This window comes from Scyliorhinus torazame, unplaced genomic scaffold (assembly GCF_047496885.1).
Source record: "Scyliorhinus torazame isolate Kashiwa2021f unplaced genomic scaffold, sScyTor2.1 scaffold_785, whole genome shotgun sequence".
NCBI classification, from domain to species: Eukaryota; Metazoa; Chordata; class Chondrichthyes; order Carcharhiniformes; family Scyliorhinidae; genus Scyliorhinus; species Scyliorhinus torazame.
Window position 1 is genome coordinate 47,101 of NW_027308512.1, and position 19,137 is coordinate 66,237.

General features: G+C 52.6%; 1 protein-coding gene across 1 annotated transcript in view; it reads left to right on the top strand.

The window, feature by feature from the left end:
• Positions 1-53: 53 nt before the first annotated feature.
• LOC140406664 (E3 SUMO-protein ligase PIAS3-like) overlaps positions 54-19,137 on the top strand; it is a gene marked incomplete at its 3' end in the record, with an annotated part of 51,937 nt that continues 32,853 nt past the window's right edge. The window contains 10 exon segments of the mRNA XM_072494665.1: positions 54-127; positions 205-351; positions 1,587-1,677; positions 2,860-2,907; positions 2,909-2,953; positions 2,955-2,996; positions 3,107-3,151; positions 3,153-3,213; positions 10,020-10,093; positions 11,504-11,664. Of these exon segments, the coding sequence (XP_072350766.1) occupies positions 54-127; positions 205-351; positions 1,587-1,677; positions 2,860-2,907; positions 2,909-2,953; positions 2,955-2,996; positions 3,107-3,151; positions 3,153-3,213; positions 10,020-10,093; positions 11,504-11,664 (788 nt within the window).

Sequence of the window (19,137 nt, forward strand, 5' to 3'; positions counted from 1 at the left end):
GGGCGGATGGGACAGGAGAAGGGAGGCTGTGGCATTGAGTTCCTGTTGCATTGATGGGATGGTTACTTGAGTACATACAAAGAGAGACCGACACAGTTGAGGATAGTCAGCTGGAATGTTTCAATCTGTGAGTAAATCTATTCCAAGTGACGATTGGCTCTGATTTGTTCCATCACCCAACTGGATATCGAGGATGTAACAAAGGCGTTCCTTGCTCCAACAATGTGGAAATGTGTATCTGGATGCTGAATTTACACACTGCCCGCTCAATAATCAAACAACTGATTTGCTTCCTTCCAGAGACTTGTTACTTGGAGCAAAGGGTGATCACACCGTACAAGTGCAGCTGAGGTAAGCATGTCCCGTTCTCGGGGGTAGCTTCATTGACTTGGCAGGGTGGTGTGAGAGTTTCCTATTCTGGGTTTTGTCATTTTTAAACTTAAAGAGGTTAAACCAGGTGTCACGTGGCAATAGAATATGTCGCTGTTAGTTCAATATTATTCTTTATTTGAAATATTGAAGGAATATGGGTTCGCTGGTTAGGCCTCCATTTATTATCCTTCCTTAATTTGCTTTTCAGAAGGGTGGTTGAGAGCTGCCTTGATCCGCCGTGTGAATGGGATTGTTGTTTGCGGCGCTGGAGAGATTCCAGTCTTTGGGGTGTTTTTTTCCCAGCGTTTAAAGCTCCGAGAAGCGGAGCTGGTTGTTTGGTCTCGGAACAATAAAGTTGTGTGTAATTGTCTGACAAAGATTTTAAAAACATACTTGTACCGAAAAACTGAGCTTCATAGCCTCGGGCTTTAGAAATAGAGGGGTACAGCCCAGAAGCCAAGAGGTTTTGCTGAAGCAAGATAAAACACAGTAAGAAGTCTTACACCAGCAGGTTAAAGTCCAACAGGTTTGTTTCGAATCACTAGCTTTCGGAACGCTGCTCCTTCCTCAGGTGAATAAAGAATACCTCTTCATTCAGGAAGGAGCAGCGCTCCGAAAGCCAGTGATTCAAAACAAACCTGTTGGACTTTAACCTGCTGGTGTAACACTTCTTGCTGTGCTCACCCCTGTCCAACGCCGGCATCTCCACATCAAAACTATATAAAAACAATTCGACCCACTGACAATTGGCTGCTAATTCGCACGTTAGCACAGTGGTTAGCACTGTCGGTTCACAGCGTCGGGGTCCCGGGTTCGATTCCCGGCTTGGGTCACTGTGCGGAGTCTGCACGTGTGTGCGTGGGTTTCCTCCGGGTGCTCCGGTTTCCTCCCACAAGTCCCGAAAGACGCGCTGTTAGGTGAATTGGACATTCTGAATTCTCCCTCTGTGTACCCGAACAGGCGCCGGAGTGTGGCGACTAGGGGCTTTTCACAGTAACGTCATTGCAGTGTTAATGTAAACCTACTTGTTATTATTCTGGGGACCCAAAGGATGAGAGAGGTAGGGTTTGAGGGGACAGTGTGGATAAGGTGCTCAGAAACAGGTAAAGCATCAGGACCCATAGTTTCTCGTCCTGGCGTTGGCTAAGCTGTTGTGTGGTGGGCTGCACAGGGCATTCATGTATTTGTTATGACGCGTCGTTATTTCTCCACAGGTTTTGCTTGTGCGAGACTAGCTGCCCTCAGGAAGATTACTTCCCTCCTAACCTATTTGTGAAGGTCAATGGGAAACTCTGCCCTTTACCGGTAAGTGTTCCAGGAACTTCTGCTGCCTCTTCCTTGACCTGCTGCCTGTTCTATTCCTATCTCCCCACAGCATAGACTCCACCCCTACAGGACTAGACCCCCAAACCCTACAGGACTAGACCCCTACCCCTGATCAACAATGGCCCCGACCCCCCCCCCCCCCCCAGTCTCAGTGGGGTAACTTTGAATCATTTTAAATTTGAATTAAAGTGTGTGTCGAGTTAAAACAAACGCTGGGAATGAACGGCGGTCCTACGCAGTATTTTCTTGCGATCTTTCCAGCTGCTTGCGTGAATTAGCCTATCTTAGCTCTCTAATGTTCTCTATTCGGCCTGTTTCGATTCTCTTTGGACAGTTGCATTGACTTGTTCGACTGTTCCCGGGCAGAACAAGGCTGCCGACAGGCCAGAGTGTAAACACACCCTCCTGCATCTCTGGAGGCAGTCGTGTGCTCATTCGCAAGGGGAACATCTGCTTCTTGCTGGCTTCTGTCCGCTTTCAGAGGAGCTCTGCTCAACTAAAACAAGACCAAAGGATTTACCTTCAGATCGTAGCGCAGCAGTTCCTGAGTCTGCGGGCCAGTAACATGGAGGGACCCAGTGACAGTAAACGGCTGACATTCTCTTAACTCTTCGCCGTTTACCTTTTCGGTTCTGCATCTGTGAAAATCCTTGTGACGTGCAGTGGGCTGATGTAGCAGGGAGCAGGATACAGCATAGAATCCCCTCCCCCTCTTCCCTAATCAGCCAGTGAGCTCACCGAGTGAATGGTGCAGGGGCTGGGTGATGCTTTCAAAGGCAGTTCGATGGATTTCTGGAGAGTGAATTATGGGTTTAATTATTGCACAGGCGGGTGGCATAGTGGTTAGCCCTGCTGTCTCACGGTGCTGAGGACCCGGGTGGCATAGTGGTTAGCACTGCTGCCTCACGGCGCCGAGGACCTGGGTTCGAATCCCGGCCCTGGTCACTGTCCGTGTGGAGTTTTGCACATTCTCCCCGTGTCTGCGTGGGTTTCGCCCCCACAAACCCAAAGATGTGCAGGGCGGGTGGATTGGCCGCGCTAAATTGGGAAAAATGATTGCCCAGGCCGCTGGCTAAGCTGACCTCTGAAAAGGGGACGAGCCTTTTGGTCTTTCCTGCTTTCCTGAAAAACCGTTGTGCTCAGTTGCCTCTCTCTTTCCAGGGATATCTTCCACCCACTAAAAATGGGGTTGAGCCGAAGCGACCCAGTCCTCCCCGTCAACGTTACCTCGCTGGTCAAACTCACGGCAACCATCCCCCAATATGATCACCATCAACTGGTCATCCGAGTATGGCAGGGTGAGTCCTCCAGGCTACACTGGGACCTGCGTGCTGTGCGAGGGCTGGGTGCCCCCCCCCCCCCCCTTTGCTGATGTTTATCTTTATTTTTTGTTTGTTTTATTGAACAGAATTACTCTGTCTCGGTGTACCTAGTCAAACAGCTAATGTCGGCCCACACTGCTGCAGAGACTGCGTGCCAAGGGAATCCGTAACCCGGACCACTCTCGAGCTCTGAGTAAGTGCCGTAGGCGGGATCTCCCCGGCGTGGGTGGGGGGGGGGGGGGGGGGGGGGGGGCATGGCACTAACCGGGGCTGCCGTCAACACAAGTGCTGCTCTCTGAACAGCAGTGTCTAAAAATGACCAAGGTCCTTGCGATAACCCGGGTCAGAAACACTTTCCCAGTGTGATTCCATCGATCCCCAAACTGCTCTGGGGTGACCAGGTGACCCGATCGGTACTTTGTATTTCACTCGTTCGTGGGAACGTGGGCGTCGCTGGCTGTGTGAGTGTTTATTGCCCATCCCTAATTGCCCTTGGTGGGGGGGGTGGGGGGGGTTAAGAATCGACCACATTGCTGAGGGTCTGGAGTCACGTGTAGGCCAGACCGGGTAAGGACGGCAGATTTCCTTCCCTAAAGGGCATCAGTGAACCCGATGGGTTTTTACAACAATTGACAAATGGTTTCATGGTCATCGCTAGACTTTTAATTCCGGATGTTTATTGAATTCCATTTCAGTGGCGGGATTTGAAGCTGGGACCCCAGAGATTTCCTCTGGGTTACAGGTCCAATGATAATACCTCGCCACTGCCTCCCCTACTGAGCCTCACACACTCGAATGTCCCTTCTCCTCTCCTGGTTCGTGCGCAGTTTGTTGTTAACGGGAGCTATCGGCATGGATTTGACATTAATATGAGCATCTCCTGGAGGTGGCACGGAGGAGGTTAGCACTGCTGCCTCGCGGCGCCGAGGTCCCGGGTTCGATCCCGGCCCCAAGTCACTGTCCGTGTGGAGTTTGCACATTCTCCCGGTGTCTGCGTGGGTCTCACCCCCACAACCCAGCAGATGTGCAGGGTAGGTGGATTGGCCACGCTAAATTTCCCCTTAGTTGGAAAATATCAATTGGGTACTCTAAATTATTATTAAAAGAATGAGTGTCTCCTAGGATGGTGAAAATGTGTTTTCTGTGAAGGTCACAAGTGATCCTTGTTGGGTGAAAATAGGGTGAGCTCACTGCCCTCTACAATCGCAAATCAGTCATTGCTCACTGGATTGAGCTGTGCCTCGGGCACTGGATTGAGCTGTGCCTCAGGCACTGGATTGAGCTGTGCCTCAGGCACTGGATTGAGCTGTGCCTCGGGCACTGGATTGAGCTGTGCCTCGGGCACTGGATTGAGCTGTGCCTCGGGCACTGGATTGGAGCTGTGCCTCAGGCACTGGATTGGAGCTGTGCCTCAGGCACTGGATTGGAGCTGTGCCTCAGGCACTGGATTGAGCTGTGCCTCAGGCACTGGATTGAGCTGTGCCTCAGGCACTGGATTGAGCTGTGCCTCGGGCACTGGATTGGAGCTGTGCCTCAGGCACTGGATTGGAGCTGTTGCCTCAGGCACTGGATTGAGCTGTGCCTCAGGCACTGGATTGAGCTGTGCCTCAGGCACTGGATTGAGCTGTGCCTCAGGCACTGGATTGAGCTGTGCCTCACTGGATTGAGCTGTGCCTCACTGGATTGAGCTGTGCCTCAGGCACTGGATTGAGCTGTGCCTCACTGGATTGAGCTGTGCCTCGGGCACTGGATTGAGCTGTGCCTCGGGCACTGGATTGAGCTGTGCCTCAGGCACTGGATTGAGCTGTGCCTCAGGCACTGGATTGAGCTGTGCCTCAGGCACTGGATTGAGCTGTGCCTCAGGCACTGGATTGAGCTGTGCCTCAGGCACTGGATTGAGCTGTGCCTCACAGGCACTGGATTGAGCTGTGCCTCAGGCACTGGATTGAGCTGTGCCTCAGGCACTGGATTGAGCTGTGCCTCAGGCACTGGATTGAGCTGTGCCTCAGGCACTGGATTGAGCTGTGCCTCAGGCACTGGATTGAGCTGTGCCTCAGGCACTGGATTGAGCTGTGCCTCACACTGGATTGAGCTGTGCCTCGGGCACTGGATTGAGCTGTGCCTCAGGCACTGGATTGAGCTGTGCCTCAGGCACTGGATTGAGCTGTGCCTCAGGCACTGGATTGAGCTGTGCCTCAGGCACTGGATTGAGCTGTGCCTCACACGGGATTGAGCTGTGCCTCACACACACTGGATTGAGCTGTGCCTCACGGGCACTGGATTGAGCTGTGCCTCACGGGCACTGGATTGAACTGTGCCTCACGGGCACTGGATTGAGCTGTGCCTCAGGCACTGGATTGAGCTGTGCCTCAGGCACTGGATTGAGCTGTGCCTCAGGCACTGGATTGAGCTGTGCCTCAGGCACTGGATTGAGCTGTGCCTCAGACACTGGGTTGAGCTGTGCCTCAGGCACTGGATTGAGCTGTGCCTCACAGGCACTGGATTGAGCTGTGCCTCGCAGGCACTGGATTGAGCTGTGCCTCGCAGGCACTGGATTGAGCTGTGCCTCGCGGGCACTGGATTGAGCTGTGCCTCACGGGCACTGGATTGAGCTGTGCCTCACGGGCACTGGATTGAGCTGTGCCTCACGGGCACTGGATTGAGCTGTGCCTCACGGGCACTGGATTGAGCTGTGCCTCTCGGGCACTGGATTGAGCTGTGCCTCGGGCACTGGATTGAGCTGTGCCTCAGGGGCACTGGATTGAGCTGTGCCTCAGGCACTGGATTGAGCTGTGCCTCGGGCACTGGATTGAGCTGTGCCTCGGGCACTGGATCGAGCTGTGCCTCACGGGCACTGGATCGAGCTGTGCCTCACGGGCACTGGATTATTCATCATAGATCGTAGAATCTACAGTGCAGAAGGAGGCCATTCGGCCCATCGAGTCTGCACCGGCTCTTGGAAAAAGCACCCTACCCAAGGTCAACACCTCCACCCTATCCCCATAACCCAGTAACCCCACCCAACACTAAGGCCAATTTTGGACACTAAGGGGCAATTTATCACGGTCAATCCACCTAACCTGCACATCTTTGGACTGTGGGAGGAAACCGGAGCACCCGGAGGAAACCCACGCACACACGGGGTGAACGTGCAGACTCCGCACAGACAGTGGCCCAAGCCGGAATCGAACCTGGGACCCTGGAGTTGTGATGCAATTGTGCTATCCACCGTGCTGCCGTGCGGCCACGGATTGAGCTGTGCCTCTCACTGGATTGAGCTGTGCCTCTCACTGGATTGAGCTGTGCCTCACTAGATTGAGCTGTGCCTCTCACTGGATTGAGCTGTGCCTCTCACTGGATTGAGCTGTGCCTCACTGGATTGAGCTGTGCCTCTCACTGGATTGAGCTGTGCCTCTCACTGGATTGAGCTGTGCCTCACTGGATTGAGCTGTGCCTCTCACTGGATTGAGCTGTGCCTCTCACTGGATTGAGCTGTGCCTCTCACTGGATTGAGCTGTGCCTCTCACTGGATTGAGCTGTGCCTCTCACTGGATTGAGCTGTGCCTCTCACTGGATTGAGCTGTGCCTCTCACTGGATTGAGCTGTGCCTCTCACTGGATTGAGCTGTGCCTCTCACTGGATTGAGCTGTGCCTCTCACTGGATTGAGCTGTGCCTCACTGGATTGAGCTGTGCCTCACTGGATTGAGCTGTGCCTCACTGGATTGAGCTGTGCCTCACTGGATTGAGCTGTGCCTCACTGGATTGAGCTGTGCCTCACTGGATTGAGCTGTGCCTCACTGGATTGAGCTGTGCCTCACTGGATTGAGCTGTGCCTCACTGGATTGAGCTGTGCCTCACAGGCACTGGATCGAGCTGTGCCTCGGGCACTGGATTGAGCTGTGCCTCAGGCACTGGATTGAGCTGTGCCTCACGGGCACTGGATTGAGCTGTGCCTCACAGGCACTGGATTGAGCTGTGCCTCTCGGGCACTGGATTGAGCTGTGCCTCACAGGCACTGGATTGAGCTGTGCCTCACGGGCACTGGATTGAGCTGTGCCTCTCGGGCACTGGATTGAGCTGTGCCTCACAGGCACTGGATTGAGCTGTGCCTCACAGGCACTGGATTGAGCTGTGCCTCAGGCACTGGATTGAGCTGTGCCTCACAGGCACTGGATCGAGCTGTGCCTCAGGCACTGGATCGAGCTGTACCTCAGGCACTGGATTGAGCTGTGCCTCACTGGATTGAGCTGTGCCTCACAGGCACTGGATTGAGCTGTGCCTCAGGCACTGGATTGAGCTGTACCTCACGGGCACTGGATTGAGCTGTGCCCCACAGGCACTGGATTGAGCAGTGCCTCGCACTGAATCGAGCTGTGTCTCACAGGCACTGGATTGAGCTGTGCCTCGGGCACTGGATTGAGCTGTGCCCCGGGCACTGGATTGAGCTGTGCCTCGGGCACTGGATTGAGCTGTGCCTCGGGCACTGGATTGAGCTGTGCCTCGGGCACTGGATTGAGCTGTGCCTCGGGCACTGGATTGAGCTGTGCCTCAGGCACTGGATTGAGCTGTGCCTCGGGCACTGGATTGAGCTGTGCCTCGGGCACTGGATTGAGCTGTGCCTCGGGCACTGGATTGAGCTGTGCCTCGGGCACTGGATTGAGCTGTGCCTCGGGCACTGGATTGAGCTGTGCCTCGGGCACTGGATTGAGCTGTGCCTCGGGCACTGGATTGAGCTGTGCCTCAGGCACTGGATTGAGCTGTGCCTCAGGCACTGGATTGAGCTGCGCCTCACAGGCACTGGATTGAGCTGCGCCTCACAGGCACTGGATCGAGCTGTGCCTCACGGGCACTGGATCGAGCTGTGCCTCACGGGCACTGGATTGAGCTGTGCCTCACAGGCACTGGATTGAGCTGTGCCTCACAGGCACTGGATTGAGCTGTGCCTCTGGCACTGGATTGAGCTGTGCCTCTGGCACTGGATTGACCTGTGCCTCACTGGATTGAGCTGTGCCTCACGGGCACTGGATTGAGCTGTGCCTCACGGGCACTGGATTGAGCTGTGCCTCTGGCACTGGATTGAGCTGTGCCTCTGGCACTGGATTGACCTGTGCCTCACTGGATTGAGCTGTGCCTCACGGGCACTGGATTGAGCTGTGCCTCACGGGCACTGGATTGAGCTGTGCCCCACAGGCACTGGATTGAGCAGTGCCTCGCACTGAATCGAGCTGTGTCTCACAGGCACTGGATTGAGCTGTGCCTCGGGCACTGGATTGAGCTGTGCCCCGGGCACTGGATTGAGCTGTGCCTCGGGCACTGGATTGAGCTGTGCCTCGGGCACTGGATTGAGCTGTGCCTCGGGCACTGGATTGAGCTGTGCCTCGGGCACTGGATTGAGCTGTGCCTCAGGCACTGGATTGAGCTGTGCCTCGGGCACTGGATTGAGCTGTGCCTCGGGCACTGGATTGAGCTGTGCCTCGGGCACTGGATTGAGCTGTGCCTCGGGCACTGGATTGAGCTGTGCCTCGGGCACTGGATTGAGCTGTGCCTCGGGCACTGGATTGAGCTGTGCCTCGGGCACTGGATTGAGCTGTGCCTCGGGCGCTGGATTGAGCTGTGCCTCTGGCACTGGATTGAGCTGTGCCTCAGGCACTGGATTGAGCTGTGCCTCAGGCACTGGATTGAGCTGCGCCTCACAGGCACTGGATTGAGCTGCGTCTCACAGGCACTGGATCGAGCTGCGCCTCACGGGCACTGGATCGAGCTGTGCCTCACGGGCACTGGATTGAGCTGTGCCTCACAGGCACTGGATTGAGCTGTGCCTCACAGGCACTGGATTGAGCTGTGCCTCACAGGCACTGGATTGAGCTGTGCCTCTGGCACTGGATTGAGCTGTGCCTCTGGCACTGGATTGACCTGTGCCTCACTGGATTGAGCTGTGCCTCACGGGCACTGGATTGAGCTGTGCCTCACGGGCACTGGATTGAGCTGTGCCTCACAGGCACTGGATTGAGCTGTGCCTCTGGCACTGGATTGAGCTGTGCCTCTGGCACTGGATTGACCTGTGCCTCACTGGATTGAGCTGTGCCTCACGGGCACTGGATTGAGCTGTGCCTCACGGGCACTGGATTGAGCTGTGCCTCACGGGCACTGGATTGAGCTGTGCCTCACGGGCACTGGATTGAGCTGTGCCTCACGGGCACTGGATTGAGCTGTGCCTCACGGGCACTGGATTGAGCTGTGCCTCACGGGCACTGGATTGAGCTGTGCCTCACTGGCACTGGATTGAGCTGTGCCTCACTGGCACTGGATTGAGCTGTGCCTCACGGGCACTGGATTCGGCTGTGCCTCACTGGTACTGGATTGAGCTGTGCCTCACGGGCACTGGATTGAGCTGTGCCTCACGGGCACTGGATTCGGCTGTGCTTCTCTGGCACTGGATTCGGCTGTGCCTCTCTGGCACTGGATTCGGCTGTGCCTCTGTGGCACTGGATTCCGTCGTGCCTCACAGATCATAGAATCTACAGTGCAGAAGGAGGCCATTCAGCCCATCGAGTCTGCACCGGCCCTTGGAAAGACCACCCTAGTCAAGTCCACGCCTCCACCCTATCCCCCGTAACCCAGGAGCCCCACTTAAATTGCCCTTAACTGTCCAAAAAGGTTATCACGGCCAATCCACCTAACCTGCACGTCTTTGAACACGTGGGAGGAAACCGGAGCACCCGGAGGAAACCCACGCAGACACGGGGAGAACGTGCAGACTCCACACAGACAGTGACCCAAGCCGGGAATCGAACCCGGGACCCTGGCGCTGTGAAGCAACAGTGCTAACCACTGCGCCACCGTGCCGCCTCACAGATACTGCGTTGAACTGTGCCTCAGCAAACATCTGTGGGCCGTCTCGATTGGCAGCATGGCGATGTGTACGCGCACGGGGAATGTTGTCGGTGTGGCGTTATCCGTGTTTGGACTGCGTTCTCATTTCCTTGTCGTTGTTACAGTCAAAGAGAAGCTGACAGCAGATCCTGACAGCGAGATCGCCACCACCAGTCTGCGGGTCTCCCTCATCTGCCCAGTGAGTACCTTTGCACTTGCTATGCTATTGAATGTACAAATCACGCTGTAGCTATTTTAAAGGTGCAGTCTCCGATCTCCGTCAACCCCATAAGCATTGGGCAGTGAGGAGAAACTAAGAGGCTTTTGGGACGTCTACAAGGAAAGACGCGGGTTAGAGGTGTTATTCCTCAGATGTTCAAGGGAATTGGTAAACTGGACCATAGAACGGGAAATTTCATTAACGAACAGCCGCTAAATCTGCAAGAAACATATAAACCACACAATCTCTTGACAAGTGAGTAGAGAGTATTAGAATTTACCAAGGAGATGGATTTCTCTATGCATGGGCCACAGGTAATGTGGGACACCATGTCTTTTTAAAATAAATTTAGGGTACCCAGTTATTTTTTTCCCCCAATTAAAGGGGCAATTTAGCGTGGCCAATCCACCTACCCGGTGTGGGGGCGAAACCCACGCAGACTCGGGGAGAATGTGCAAACTCCACACGGACAGTGACCCAGGGGCCGGGATCGAACCCGGGACCTCGGCGCCGTGAGGCTGCAGTGCTAACCACTGCGCCACCGCGCCGCCCTCCACGATGGGATGATTGAGTGCCACTGGGCGCAGGAGTCGTTGAGTCTTGGCCTTCGGACAGGGCAGCACGGTGGCGCAGTGGTCAGCACGGTGGCGCAGTGGTCAGCACGGTGGCGCAGTGGTCAGCACGGTGGCGCAGTGGTCAGCACGGTGGCGCAGTGGTCAGCACGGTGGCGCAGTGGTCAGCACGGTGGCGCAGTGGTCAGCACGGTGGCGCAGTGGTCAGCACGGTGGCGCAATGGTCAGCACGGTGGCGCAGTGGTCAGCACGGTGGCGCAGTGGTCAGCACGGTGGCGCAGTGGTCAGCACGGTGGCGCAGTGGGTTAGCACTGCTGCCTCACGGCGCCGAGGTCCCAGGTCCGATCCCGGCCCCGGGTCACTGTCCGTGGGGAGTTTGCACATTCTCCCCGTGTCTGCGTGGGTTTCGCCCCCACAACCCAAAGATGTGCAGGGTAGGTGGATTGGCCGCGCTAAATTGCACCTTAATTTAAAATAAATTGGGTACTCTAAATTTATTAAAACAAAAATCTTTGTCTTCAGACGTTTGCGGCTGGCTGCAGTGTGCATTCTGTGTCTGAATGGTGACCTGGTGCCTGTGTCTGGAGTTACTGAGGAGTGTTTACCGTCTGACCGGTATGTCGCACCATGAAATACTTGCTGAAGGTAGTTTCTGTTCCGCTTACTGATCTCAGAACTCCACAAACAGCTGTTGAGATCCGGGTGACAGTACAGGCACCAACATATTCAGGTACATCTGCCTCCCAGTGCCGGAGGAGTGATATAACACCGAACATTTTCAGTGAATCGGACTAATGATCCTGTTTTGTTGGTGCAGTTGGGGAAGATGAGGTTATCGGTGCCGTGCCGGGCTATGACCTGCACCCACCTGCAATGCTTCGATGCGACTCTTTACCTCCAAATGAACGAGAAAAAGGCCACGTGGGTTTGTCCCGTTTGTGACAAGAAAGCACCTTATGAGAATCTCATCATTGACGGGTACGGGATGTCAGTTTATTGAGAGAGAGAGAGAGACGGGTACAGGATGTCTGTGTTTATTGAGAGAGAGACAGGTACGGGATGTCTGTGTTTATTGAGAGAGAGACGGGTACGGGATGTCTGTTTATTGAGAGAGAGACTGGTACGGGATGTCTGTGTTTATTGAGAGAGAGACAGGTACGGGATGTCTGTTTATTGAGAGAGAGACGGGTACGGGATGTCTGTTTATTGAGAGAGAGAGACGGGTACGGGATGTCTGTTTATTGAGAGAGAGACGGGTACGGGATGTCTGTTTATTGAGAGAGAGAGAGACGGGTACGGGATGTCTGTTTATTGAGAGAGAGAGACGGGTACGGGATGTCTGTTTATTGAGAGAGAGAGACGGGTACGGGATGTCTGTTTATTGAGAGAGAGACGGGTACGGGATGTCTGTTTATTGAGAGAGAGATACGGGTACGGGATGTCTGTTTATTGAGAGAGAGACGGGTACGGGATGTCTGTTTATTGAGAGAGAGAGACGGGTACGGGATGTCTGTTTATTGAGAGAGAGACGGGTACGGGATGTCTGTTTATTGAGAGAGAGAGACGGGTACGGGATGTCTGTGTTTATTGAGAGAGAGAGACGGGTACGGGATGTCTGTGTTTATTGAGAGAGAGACGGGTACGGGATGTCTGTGTTTATTGAGAGAGAGAGACGGGTACGGGATGTCTGTGTTTATTGAGAGAGAGACGGGTACGGGATGTCTGTTTATTGGGAGAGAGACTGGTACGGGATGTCTGTGTTTATTGAGAGAGAGAGAGACGGGTACGGGATGTCTGTTTATTGGGAGAGAGACGGGTACGGGATGTCTGTGTTTATTGAGAGAGAGACGGGTACGGGATGTCTGTGTTTATTGAGAGAGAGACGGGTACGGGATGTCTGTGTTTATTGAGAGAGAGAGACGGGTACGAGATGTCTGTGTTTATTGAGAGAGAGACGGGTACGGGATGTCTGTGTTTATTGAGAGAGAGACGGGTACGGGATGTCTGTGTTTATTGAGAGAGAGACGGGTACGGGATGTCTGTGTTTATTGAGAGAGAGACGGGTACGGGATGTCTGTGTTTATTGAGAGAGAGACGGGTACGGGATGTCTGTGTTTATTGAGAGAGAGACGGGTACGGGATGTCTGTGTTTATTGAGAGAGAGACGGGTACGGGATGTCTGTGTTTATTGAGAGAGAGACGGGTACGGGATGTCTGTGTTTATTGAGAGAGAGACGGGTACGTGATGTCTGTTTATTGAGAGAGACTGGTACGGGATGTCTGTGTTTATTGAGAGAGAGACGGGTACGGGATGTCTGTGTTTATTGAGAGAGAGAGACGGGTACGGGATGTTTGTGTTTATTGAGAGAGACGGGTACGGGATGTCTGTTTATTGAGAGAGAGTCGGGTACGGGATGTCTGTTTATTGAGAGAGAGAGACGGGTACGGGATGTCTGTTTATTGAGAGAGAGAGACGGGTACGGGATGTCTGTTTATTGAGAGAGACGGGTACGGGATGTCTGTTTATTGGGAGAGAGACGGGTACGGGATGTCTGTTTATTGAGAGAGAGACGGGTACGGGATGTCTGTTTATTGGGAGAGAGACGGGTACGGGATGTCTGTGTTTATTGGGAGAGAGACGGGTACGGGATGTCTGTGTTTATTGAGAGAGAGACGGGTACGGGATGTTTGTGTTTATTGAGAGAGACGGCTACGGGATGTCTGTGTTTATTGAGAGAGAGACGGGTACGGGATGTCTGTGTTTATTGAGAGAGACGGGTACGGGATGTCTGTTTATTGAGAGACGGGTACGGGATGTCTGTTTATTGAGAGAGACGGGTACGGGATGTCTGTGTTTATTGGGAGAGAGACGGGTACGGGATGTCTGTGTTTATTGAGAGAGAGACGGGTACGGGATGTCTGTGTTTATTGAGAGAGACGGGTACGGGAGGTCTGTGTTTATTGAGAGAGAGAGACGGGTACGGGATGTCTGTGTTTATTGAGAGAGACGGGTACGGGATGTCTGTGTTTATTGAGAGAGACGGGTACGGGATGTCTGTGTTTATTGAGAGAGAGACGGGTACGGGATGTTTGTGTTTATTGAGAGAGACGGGTACGGGATGTCTGTTTATTGAGAGAGAGACGGGTACGGGATGTCTGTTTATTGAGAGAGAGACGGGTACGGGATGTCTGTGTTTATTGAGAGAGAGACGGGTACGGGATGTCCGTGTTTATTGAGAGAGACGGGTACGGGATGTCTGTGTTTATTGAGAGAGACGGGTACGGCATGTCTGTTTATTGAGAGAGAGACGGGTACGGGATGTCTGTGTTTATTGAGAGAGAGACGGGTACGGGATGTTTGTGTTTATTGAGAGAGACGGGTACGGGATGTCTGTGTTTATTGAGAGAGACGGGTACGGGATGTCTGTGTTTATTGGGAGAGACGGGTACGGGATGTCTCTGTTTATTGAGAGAGACGGGTACGGGATGTCTGTTTATTGAGAGAGACGGGTACGGGATGTCTGTGTTTATTGAGAGACGGGTACGGGATGTCTGTGTTTATTGAGAGAGACGGGTACGGGATGTCTGTTTATTGAGAGACGGGTACGGGATGTCTGTTTATTGAGAGAGACGGGTACGGGACGTCTGTGTTTATTGGGAGAGAGACGGGTACGGGATGTCTGTGATTATTGAGAGAGAGACGGGTACGGGATGTCTGTGTTTATTGAGAGAGACGGGTACGGGAGGTCTGTGTTTATTGAGAGAGAGAGACGGGTACGGGATGTCTGTGTTTATTGAGAGAGACGGGTACGGGATGTCTGTGTTTATTGAGAGAGACGGGTACGGGATGTCTGTGTTTATTGAGAGAGACGGGTACGGGATGTCTGTGTTTATTGGGAGAGACGGGTACGGGATGTCTCTGTTTATTGAGAGAGACGGGTACGGGATGTCTGTTTATTGAGAGAGACGGGTACGGGATGTCTGTTTATTGAGAGAGACGGGTACGGGATGTCTGTGTTTATTGAGAGACGGGTACGGGATGTCTGTGTTTATTGAGAGAGACGGGTACGGGATGTCTGTTTATTGAGAGACGGGTACGGGATGTCTGTTTATTGAGAGAGACGGGTACGGGATGTCTGTGTTTATTGGGAGAGAGACGGGTACGGGATGTCTGTGTTTATTGAGAGAGAGACGGGTACGGGATGTCTGTGTTTATTGAGAGAGACGGGTACGGGAGGTCTGTGTTTATTGAGAGAGAGAGACGGGTACGGGATGTCTGTGTTTATTGAGAGAGACGGGTACGGGATGTCTGTGTTTATTGAGAGAGACTGGTACGGGATGTCTGTGTTTATTGAGAGAGAGACGGGTACGGGATGTTTGTGTTTATTGAGAGAGACGGGTACGGGATGTCTGTTTATTGAGAGAGAGACGGGTACGGGATGTCTGTTTATTGAGAGAGAGACGGGTACGGGATGTCTGTTTATTGAGAGAGAGACGGGTACGGGATGTCCGTGTTTATTGAGAGAGACGGGTACGGGATGTCTGTGTTTATTGAGAGAGACGGGTACGGCATGTCTGTTTATTGAGAGAGAGACGGGTACGGGATGTCTGTGTTTATTGAGAGAGAGACGGGTACGGGATGTTTGTGTTTATTGAGAGAGACGGGTACGGGATGTCTGTGTTTATTGAGAGAGACGGGTACGGGATGTCTGTGTTTATTGGGAGAGACGGGTACGGGATGTCTCTGTTTATTGAGAGAGACGGGTACGGGATGTCTGTTTATTGAGAGAGACGGGTACGGGATGTCTGTGTTTATTGAGAGACGGGTACGGGATGTCTGTGTTTATTGAGAGAGAGAGACGGGTACGGGATGTCTGTGTTTATTGAGAGAGAGAGACGGGTACGGGATGTCTGTCTTTATTGGGAGAGAGACGGGTACGGGATGTCTGTTTATTGGGAGAGAGACGGGTACGGGATGTCTGTGTTTATTGAGAGAGAGACGGGTACGGGATGTCTGTTTATTGAGAGAGACGGGTACGGGATGTCTGTGTTTATTGAGAGAGAGACGGGTACGGGATGTCTGTGTTTATTGAGAGAGGGATGGGTACGGGATGTCTGTGTTTATTGGGAGAGACGGGTACGGGATGTCTGTTTATTGAGAGAGACGGGTACGGGATGTCTGTTTATTGAGAGAGACGGGTACGGGATGTCTGTGTTTATTGAGAGAGACGGGTACGGGATGTCTGTGTTTATTGAGAGAGAGACGGGTACGGGATGTCTCTGTTTATTGAGAGAGAGAGACGGGTACGGCATGTCTGTGTTTATTGAGAGAGACGGGTACGGGATGTCTGTGTTTATTGAGAGAGAGACGGGTACGTGATGTCTGTTTATTGAGAGAGAGACTGGTACGGGATGTCTGTGTTTATTGAGAGAGAGACGGGTACGGGATGTCTGTCTTTATTGAGAGAGAGACGGGTACGGGATGTCTGTGTTTATTGAGAGAGAGACGGGTACGGGATGTCTGTTTATTGAGAGAGAGAGACGGGTACGGGATGTCTGTGTTTATTGAGAGAGACGGGTACGGGATGTCCGTGTTTATTGGGAGAGAGACGGGTACGGGATGTCTGTGTTTATTGAGAGAGAGACGGGTACGGGATGTCTGTGTTTATTGAGAGAGAGAGACGGGTACGGGATGTCTGTTTATTGAGAGAGACGGGTACGGGATGTCTGTTTATTGAGAGACGGGTACGGGATGTCTGTGTTTATTGAGAGAGAGACGGGTACGGGATGTCTGTTTATTGAGAGAGACGGGTACGGGATGTCTGTTTATTGAGAGAGAGACGGGTACGGGATGTCTGTTTATTGAGAGAGACGGGTACGGGATGTCTGTTTATTGAGAGACGGGTACGGGATGTCTGTGTTTATTGAGAGAGAGACGGGTACGGGATGTCTGTGTTTATTGAGAGAGACGGGTACGGGATGTCTGTGTTTATTGAGAGAGAGACGGGTACGGGATGTCTGTGTTTATTGAGAGAGACGGGTACGTGATGTCTGTGTTTATTGAGAGAGAGACGGGTACGGGATGTCTGTGTTTATTGAGCGAGATGGGTACGGGATGTCTGTTTATTGAGAGAGAGACGGGTACGGGATGTCTGTTTATTGAGAGAGAGACGGGTACGGGATGTCTGTGTTTATTGAGAGAGACGGGTACGGGATGTCTGTGTTTATTGAGAGAGAGAGACTGGTACGGGATGTCTGTGTTTATTGAGAGAGACGGGTACGGGATGTCTGTGTTTATTGAGAGAGAGACGGGTACGAGATGTCCGTGTTTATTGAGAGAGATGGGTACGGGATGTCTGTGTTTATTGAGAGAGACGGGTACGGGATGTCTGTGTTTATTGAGAGAGACGGGTACGGGATGTCTGTGTTTATTGAGAGAGACGGGTACGGGATGTCTGTGTTTATTGAGAGAGACGGGTACGGGATGTCTGTGTTTATTGAGAGACGGGTACGGGATGTCTGTGTTTATTGAGAGAGAGAGACGGGTACGGGATGTCTGTGTTTATTGAGAGAGAGACGGGTACGGGATGTCTGTCTTTATTGAGAGAGAGACGGGTATGGGATGTCTGTGTTTATTGAGAGAGAGACGGGTACGGGATGTCTGTTTATTGAGAGAGAGACGGGTACGGGATGTCTGTCTTTATTGGGAGAGAGACGGGTACGGGATGTCTGTGTTTATTGAGAGAGAGAGACGGGTACGGGATGTCTGTGTTTATTGAGAGAGAGAGACGGGTATGGGATGTCTGTGTTTATTGAGAGAGAGACGGGTACGGGATGTCTGTGTTTATTGAGAGAGAGAGACGGGTACGGGATGTTTGTGTTTATTGAGAGAGACGGGTACGGGATGTCTGTTTATTGAGAGAGAGTCGGGTACGGGATGTCTGTTTATTGAGAGAGAGAGACGGGTACGGGATGTCTGTTTATTGAGAGAGAGAGACGGGTACGGGATGTCTGTTTATTGAGAGAGACGGGTACGGGATGTCTGTTTATTGGGAGAGAGACGGGTACGGGATGTCTGTTTATTGAGAGAGAGACGGGTACGGGATGTCTGTTTATTGGGAGAGAGACGGGTACGGGATGTCTGTGTTTATTGGGAGAGAGACGGGTACGGGATGTCTGTGTTTATTGAGAGAGAGACGGGTACGGGATGTTTGTGTTTATTGAGAGAGACGGCTACGGGATGTCTGTGTTTATTGAGAGAGAGACGGGTACGGGATGTCTGTGTTTATTGAGAGAGACGGGTACGGGATGTCTGTTTATTGAGAGACGGGTACGGGATGTCTGTTTATTGAGAGAGACGGGTACGGGATGTCTGTGTTTATTGGGAGAGAGACGGGTACGGGATGTCTGTGTTTATTGAGAGAGAGACGGGTACGGGATGTCTGTGTTTATTGAGAGAGACGGGTACGGGAGGTCTGTGTTTATTGAGAGAGAGAGACGGGTACGGGATGTCTGTGTTTATTGAGAGAGACGGGTACGGGATGTCTGTGTTTATTGAGAGAGACGGGTACGGGATGTCTGTGTTTATTGAGAGAGAGACGGGTACGGGATGTTTGTGTTTATTGAGAGAGACGGGTACGGGATGTCTGTTTATTGAGAGAGAGACGGGTACGGGATGTCTGTTTATTGAGAGAGAGACGGGTACGGGATGTCTGTGTTTATTGAGAGAGAGACGGGTACGGGATGTCCGTGTTTATTGAGAGAGACGGGTACGGGATGTCTGTGTTTATTGAGAGAGACGGGTACGGCATGTCTGTTTATTGAGAGAGAGACGGGTACGGGATGTCTGTGTTTATTGAGAGAGAGACGGGTACGGGATGTTTGTGTTTATTGAGAGAGACGGGTACGGGATGTCTGTGTTTATTGAGAGAGACGGGTACGGGATGTCTGTGTTTATTGGGAGAGACGGGTACGGGATGTCTCTGTTTATTGAGAGAGACGGGTACGGGATGTCTGTTTATTGAGAGAGACGGGTACGGGATGTCTGTGTTTATTGAGAGACGGGTACGGGATGTCTGTGTTTATTGAGAGAGACGGGTACGGGATGTCTGTTTATTGAGAGACGGGTACGGGATGTCTGTTTATTGAGAGAGACGGGTACGGGACGTCTGTGTTTATTGGGAGAGAGACGGGTACGGGATGTCTGTGATTATTGAGAGAGAGACGGGTACGGGATGTCTGTGTTTATTGAGAGAGACGGGTACGGGAGGTCTGTGTTTATTGAGAGAGAGAGACGGGTACGGGATGTCTGTGTTTATTGAGAGAGACGGGTACGGGATGTCTGTGTTTATTGAGAGAGACGGGTACGGGATGTCTGTGTTTATTGAGAGAGACGGGTACGGGATGTCTGTGTTTATTGGGAGAGACGGGTACGGGATGTCTCTGTTTATT